Here is a 6,178-nt window from a genome sequence, read left to right as displayed (position 1 = left end):
ACCCCCCCCACCCACACACACACAGGTACACGTACTGCACTCACACCCGTTCCCACCATATACATCTTCATGGCCTCTGCATTGCGCTGCAGACGCTTCTTCTCCGCCGCTCCAGCCATGGTCGAGTCGAGTGAGTACCCCCACCTCCCCCACCACCCCTCCGGCCACCCATCCCACTCCACCTGCTCACCACCCCCTCAAACCACCATCCCATCACCATCTGCATACATACGCCAAGACCGGGCAGCCAGTTGAGATTTCAGTCAGCGGTCGAGTCACTGGCGGTGCCAGCCAGCCACCGCCTCCTTTTGAGTCACTCCCGACTCACCACAGCCAAGCCACGCCATCCATCCATTCACATCCACTCGTCTCCTACACCACTAATCGTACGTATTCATGTGTGCCACACACCTGCACCCGCTCCCAGCGATTGTCATGGACCCTCTGGCGCGTCAGGGCCGTGGATAAGTCCGGGTCTCCCTCCCAGCTGTCTCGGGTCACTCTGGGCCACCGACCCTGTTGACCATAAAAGCGCAACATTTTCGGCAGCGGCGACCGTGACTGACCCGTAGCCACTCCCACCTCCTTCGCTACAGACCGCCGCGTCACCATGTCTGAGGACGCCAACTCGAACTCGCTCATTGCGCTCAACATTCTCCGGCTCGTCGAGTCGGCGTACCACATCCATGACCCAGAGATCGAGGACTCGCCGATCTCGGTCTCGCAGCTCCCGCCGGCAGGCGCCTCGGAGGACGCCCGCATCTACCGCTACCTCGGCCGGTTCCAGATCTTTGCCACCTCGTCGGACCTGCCGTTTGAGCCGAACACGGTGATCGAGATCACCTCGGACCGGTCAGTCTTTGACGCCTTTGACCTCCTTGTCCACCACAACGTTCTCTCCATGCCCATCCGCGATCCGCAGTCCGGCGCGTACCTCGGGCTCATCGACATGGTCGACCTCGTCCACCTCGCCATGACCTCATTCGATCAGGCCAAGCTCACTGACCTCGCCTCGCTCACAGGCTCGGCAGACTCGATCTTTGTCGGCTCACTCGCCGACGCCGCCAACATCTCGTCGTTCAATCCGTTTGTCGCCGTCCCCAACGGCGTCGCCCTCCTCGCCGTCATGCGGCTGCTCGGCGAGCGCGGCCTCCGCCGCATCTGCGTCACAGACAACGACGGCCAGGTGACAGGCATCATCTCACAGTCGTGGCTTGTCCGCTGGCTCAACATCCACAAGCTTGCCCCCGGCGCCGACCTCATGAACGCCACCGTCGCCGACCTCGCCCTCGTCTCGGGCCCAGACCTCGTTGTCTCGGTCCCGGACAACGCTCTCGCTGCAGACGCCTTCAAGGCCATGGTCGACAACGGAGTCACCTCGTGCGCGATCGTCGACAGCAACGACGGCACGCTCGTCACCGTCGTTTCGGTCCGTGATCTCAAAGTCCTCCGCGGCTCGGGAACCGAAGAGACCGACCACCAGCAGTCGTTCTCCTTCACCGCCCTTTTTGCGCCCATCATGGACTTTGTCTCGGCCTCGCGCATGCAGAACCTTGTCACCTTCCCGGCTGTCGTTGGAGTCCGCCCAACCGCCACCCTCGGCACCGTCATTGCAAAGTTTGCCTCCACCGGCCTTCATCGCGTCTTTGTTGTCGACGACAAGCGCATGCCTGTCGGCGTCATCTCGCTCGGCGACGTCATCCGCACGATCCCGACACGCTCGCAATAGCCTCACCAGTCCCCGCCACCATGCGTCGCCCGCGCCGCGGCCCGCTCCCGCCGCCACCAGTAGACGGCGGCGCTGGCGCTCGGAGCGCCCCGCCCGCAGCCGACTCGATAACAAACCCGATTGCGCCCGGATCCGACACGTCGACTCCACTCTGCCTGCTCGCCGTGTTCTCCGCCAGCGCTGCAATGCCTTGGATTGAGTACGGCGTCGTCGATGATGACGACCGCGACGCCGCCGCCGCGCTCGCCGCAGCCCGTCGCAGCTGCACCATCTGCCGCTCCAGCCGCGCCCGCTGCTCGGCCGCAGCCTTGCTTGCGTTTCGGGCAAACGTCCGCCACCGCTCCTCCTGCCCACGTACTCTCTCAACCTGCTTGGCCGCAGCCTTGGCTGCGTGTTCGGCCTTGAACAGTCGTTGCTGCGTAGCTTGCAGCCGCCGAAGCACCGGCCGCCGCGCATCGGCTGCCGATCGCGCCGCCACAACCCGCGCGTTCAGCCGCGCTTCCGTCGCCACGTCGCTATCCTCCACCTTGCGCTCGAGATCATGGATGGTGTGCTGCTGCTGCATGGCGATGCGAAACAGCTTGATGTTCTCCTTCACCGCCGTCGGATGGTCCTTGGTCGGTAACGCGCGAAGGAATGCCTCCTCCTCCAGCAGCAGGTCCAGGCCCGAGATCCGGTCGGCCCTCGCTGTCCCCTTTCCCCGGCGGCCCATCAGAATCCGCTCCAGCGAGTACTGCCCCCCGCTACCTCTGCTGTCGAGATCGCTCCCGCCGCCCTCACCGCCGCCATCGCCGTCGTCCGCCGAGTTGTCCGCTGCCAGCGCCGCCCGCGCCCGCGCCTCGGCCTCGCGCATGACTCGCCGCCCAGCATCGTGCGCCAGCATCTCATCGTTAAACGCGGCTTCGTACGCGAGCACCTGGGCCACTGCGCCCCGGAGCGCCGCCAGAGCGCCCCGGACCTCGGCCAACTTGCTTGTCAGCGCAGCGACGTCGAGCTCGGCCCGCTCCGCGGTCTTCAGCCGCCCCACCAGAGCCTCGATCCGATCGAGCAGCTCCCGCTTCTCGCTCGCCGCCATCTCATTGGTCCGGCTTGTTACAGACTGCAGTGCGCTGAGCTTGCTCTCCATCGCCTCTGCTCGCGCCTTGTTCGCCTCGCCCACCGCCGCAGTCCGTTGATGCGCCGCCTGCTCGTCTGCCAGCCGCACCGCGAGCGCATCCGCCCGGGCATTGGCTGCCGCAAGCTCTGCCCGCATCTCACAGAGGCTCTCTTTAAGCCGCTTTCGCCCGCCTCGTCGCACCATGGTCAAAGAGTCGGGTGGCGCAACCAACGGCTGTTCTTCGCACTCTCCTGACTCTCCGCCTCTCGCACCACATCGCGTGAGTCCGTTGGCCGAGTTTGGTCGTGTTTGGCTGATTTGGCCAAACTGGCCGATTTGCTGCTGGACACCGTGGCAACGCGATGGCGACGCGATGGCGACACGATAGAGGGGGGGTGGGGTGGGGTGCAAGAGAAAGGAGAGGTGGAAGAGGCAGATGTGGTGTTTGGCCTGGTACCAGGCAAGTTAAGATCCGTGATGGCTGGACTCGACAAGCCCGGTTGACACATTGCTGCACCTCCATCAACACGCCAGACCAATCCATCAAGCCACCCACATTGATGCAAGACCAATGAGTGCCGCAGAGAGACCACTCGAGACGTGAGCGTGGAGAGCCGCTGACGTGTGGTCTGCCGATGATGCAAGGCACCAGTCAAATCAAAATATCAATAAATCCTTCGATTGGGTTGTAACGGCAAATGAGCGAAGGCCACCTGTCTCACAGCTGTGGCGGAGGGGGCGGGTATGAGCGAGGCGAGCGAGGTATGGGGCTCACTGACCTCCAAAACCGACGACATTCCTTCCCTCAACCTCACAGGTATGTTGGCTGTCCTGTGTACCAGCTGTGGCGAGGTGGGGCGGGGCGCGAGTGGCGGTCGGTGGTGGCGAGTGCGGGGCGGTGGTGGCGGAGGCGGCGCGGCGGCAAGGCGGAGCGACTTACACACATGCGATGGGGACCGGCTGGTGATGGGGTGATTGGGTGGTGGTGGTGGCATGTATGGTGGTAGGTGAGTCGATCACCATCGGACGGTCGTCGGCATGTACGGTGGTGCTGACGGACTTGCTGGTCTCTGGGCGGCATTGTACGGTGGTGCGGGGGAGGACGGCCGGGTGATGGTGGAGGATTCTTCGTCAAATGGTACCTTTGTCAAGCTCACCAAGATCGGCAAGGGGAACAAGACCGAGCTGGAGGATGGCGAGGCGCTGACGGTTGTGCCCAAGCAGAAAGGCCACGAGCTCATCGAGTGGTCGTTCTCGGTCATGTCGCTGGAAGAGCTGGCCGAGGCCAATCGCGAGCCGACGCCTGCGGAGAACTTTGAGGCCTTCTTGGCGGGGCCGGAAGTGTGGCCAGCGCTGGATGCGCTAGCCAATGCGTGCTCGCGGCACGAGGCGGAAAAGGTGGCGCACGCGCTGGTGACCATTTTTGACTCGCACGGTTTGTCGCTTGATCTGCTCAAGTGGGCCATCACGCGCGAGGTCTCGTCGACCGAGCGTGTCTCTGAGCTCTTTCGCGGCATTTCCGTCGAAACCAAGATTGTGTCCGACTATGCCAAGCGGTGTGGCGAGGGCTACATCACGGGCACGCTGCAGCCGACGGTACTGCAGCTGCTCTCGCAGGGCCTCTCGCTCGAGGTGGACGAGACCAAGCTCGCCAAGGGCGAGTCGATCGAAGCAAACCTGCAGATGCTCAACCTGTACTGCAACATTGTGGTGCAGATGATTTTCGAGTCGCTCGACAACGTGCCTGCCTCGTTCCCGCAGCTCTTCCAGTTTATGAAGGCCGCGGTGCTGGAGCGGTGGCCGGACGAGGAGCACATTGCTGTTGGCGGCTTTGTCTTTCTTCGGTTCTTCTGCCCGGCGCTTGTCTCGCCGCACGTGTACGGCATTGTGACGGCGCCGCTTGGGCCGCGCGAGCAGCGGTCGCTGATGCTTGTGGCCAAGGTCTTGCAGAATCTCGCCAACGGGCGGCATTTTGGCAAGAAGGAGCCGTACATGATTCCGGTCAACCCGTTTATCGACGAGAACCTTGACCGGGCGCAGGCGTTCTTCAACGCAATTGCCACGCCAAAGGCCGATCTTGCAGACGCCACCTCGGTTCCACCGCTCATCGAGGTGACCAAGGGCGGTAAGCTGCGCGCCATTCTTGCGTTGGCTCGGGCGTTTGACGCTGTTCGCGACCGCATGCTGCCAACGGCTGACGACGACGAGGACGTGGGCGCGGCGAATCTGCCGCCGTCAGTGGTCCGGATTGCCGGGGTGACTCACGCCGTGGTCTACAACCTTGTCAACGAGCTGCTTGCGGCGCACGCGGCCGAGGCGATTGTGGCCGAGACCGAGTTTGAGTCTGTCGAGTCGGGCGCGCGGGCGGTCAAACTCTCGGCCATGCAGGAGCTTCTCTCGCGCGGGCTCGGGGCACGAACCGACGGGCCCAAGCCCGGTGGCTCACTGGTCATGCCATCGGCGCGGCCGCCCAAGCTCGGCGCGGCCGAGGCGGCGGCGGCGGCGCGCAAGCGGCGGGCCAAGAGCGAGAAGGATCCCAAGCGCAAGAGCTCGCGCGGGCGGGTCTCATCGGCGTCGTCATCGCGCGAGGCAACGGGCGGAACCAGCTCTGGGCCGTCGATGCCGGTCGAGCACGTCGTGGCCGCGGTGGACCTCAATCTCAAGCCGGTCGACTTTGACTCGCTCTTTGCCCTCCTTCCGCCCGACGATCCGGCGCTCAAGCTCATCCAGGAGCAGTACCACCACCTCATTCGCCAGAACCAGCAGCTGCAGGACCAGCTGCGGCGGATCGGCAAGGAGAAGCGGCGATGGCACCACGAGGCCATTAAGCTCCGGCGGGTGGCCGGTCTCACCTCCCAGCCCGAGCCCATGGACGCCAAGACCGAGTTTGAGACGGCTCCGTTCCAGCTGTTCATGCTGTAGCTCTCCCAACAATGAGCGGTGCCCCCCCCCCGGGGCAAAGGGCGACATCAGCGATGCCGTTTGCAGCTATATACAATACTGGGTTCCTGGTGGGTGGGAGCAAGTCATCGGGAGGGAGAGAGAGTTTGTGTGTGTGCGTGCGTGTGTGTGTGTGAAAGAATGGCGAGGGGGCGTTGTAGTTGGCTGGCAGCGGCAGGCAAGGCGGTTGGCTGGCGGACTTGGAGCACTTCTCGCTGACCTCAGACGAGCCGAGCACCATGGGTATTTGGCAGCTGATTGCCGTTGCCATTGCAGCCACTCTTGCCCTCTCTGTGGTCCCTGTCCAAGCCGAAAGTATGCATGAATGTGTGTGTGTGTGTGTGTGAGCACGAATGTGTGTGTGTGTGTGTGTGTGTGTGTGTGTGTGTGTGTGTGTGTGTGTGTGTGCGTGT

At 63.7% G+C, this 6,178-nt stretch overlaps 4 protein-coding genes across 4 annotated transcripts in view; 3 read left to right on the top strand and 1 right to left on the bottom strand.

Annotated features, from left to right (window-relative positions):
- Positions 1-573: 573 nt before the first annotated feature.
- AMSG_02230 (uncharacterized protein) lies at positions 574-2,640 on the top strand. Its single transcript, XM_013905329.1, has one exon. The coding sequence runs from the start codon at positions 611-613 to the stop codon at positions 1,727-1,729; it is 1,119 nt and encodes a 372-aa protein (XP_013760783.1). The 5' UTR covers positions 574-610; the 3' UTR covers positions 1,730-2,640.
- Positions 1,732-2,981, bottom strand: AMSG_02229 (uncharacterized protein; the record flags this gene model as incomplete). Its single annotated transcript, XM_013905328.1, has 2 exons — positions 1,732-1,801; positions 1,846-2,981. The coding sequence occupies 2 exons, from the start codon at positions 2,979-2,981 to the stop codon at positions 1,732-1,734; spliced, it is 1,206 nt and encodes a 401-aa protein (XP_013760782.1).
- A 565-nt stretch (positions 2,982-3,546) lies between these two features.
- AMSG_02228 (uncharacterized protein) lies at positions 3,547-5,776 on the top strand. The gene is made up of 2 exons (XM_013905327.1): positions 3,547-3,642; positions 3,833-5,776. Exon 2 carries the CDS (start codon positions 3,864-3,866, stop codon positions 5,745-5,747), a length of 1,884 nt encoding a protein of 627 aa, XP_013760781.1. The 5' UTR covers positions 3,547-3,642; positions 3,833-3,863; the 3' UTR covers positions 5,748-5,776.
- A 197-nt stretch (positions 5,777-5,973) lies between these two features.
- Positions 5,974-6,178, top strand: part of AMSG_02227 (mannosyltransferase) — a 1,371-nt gene continuing 1,166 nt past the window's right edge. Inside the window, exon 1 of the mRNA XM_013905326.1 lies at positions 5,974-6,080. Within this exon, the coding sequence (XP_013760780.1) occupies positions 6,005-6,080 (76 nt within the window). The 5' untranslated portion in view covers positions 5,974-6,004. The remainder of the gene's footprint in view (positions 6,081-6,178) is intronic.

Source organism: Thecamonas trahens (genome assembly GCF_000142905.1).
Source record: "Thecamonas trahens ATCC 50062 unplaced genomic scaffold supercont1.9, whole genome shotgun sequence".
NCBI lineage: Eukaryota > Apusomonadida > Apusomonadidae > Thecamonas > Thecamonas trahens.
This window is presented reverse-complemented; position numbering and strand designations above follow the sequence as displayed.

What these genes read in the sequence shown, in the direction of transcription:
- AMSG_02228 (XM_013905327.1), top strand. Translation starts at nt 3,864, where the DNA reads ATGTACGGTGGTGCTGACGGACTTGCTGGTCTCTGGGCGGCATTGTAC.
- AMSG_02230 (XM_013905329.1), top strand. Translation starts at nt 611, where the DNA reads ATGTCTGAGGACGCCAACTCGAACTCGCTCATTGCGCTCAACATTCTC.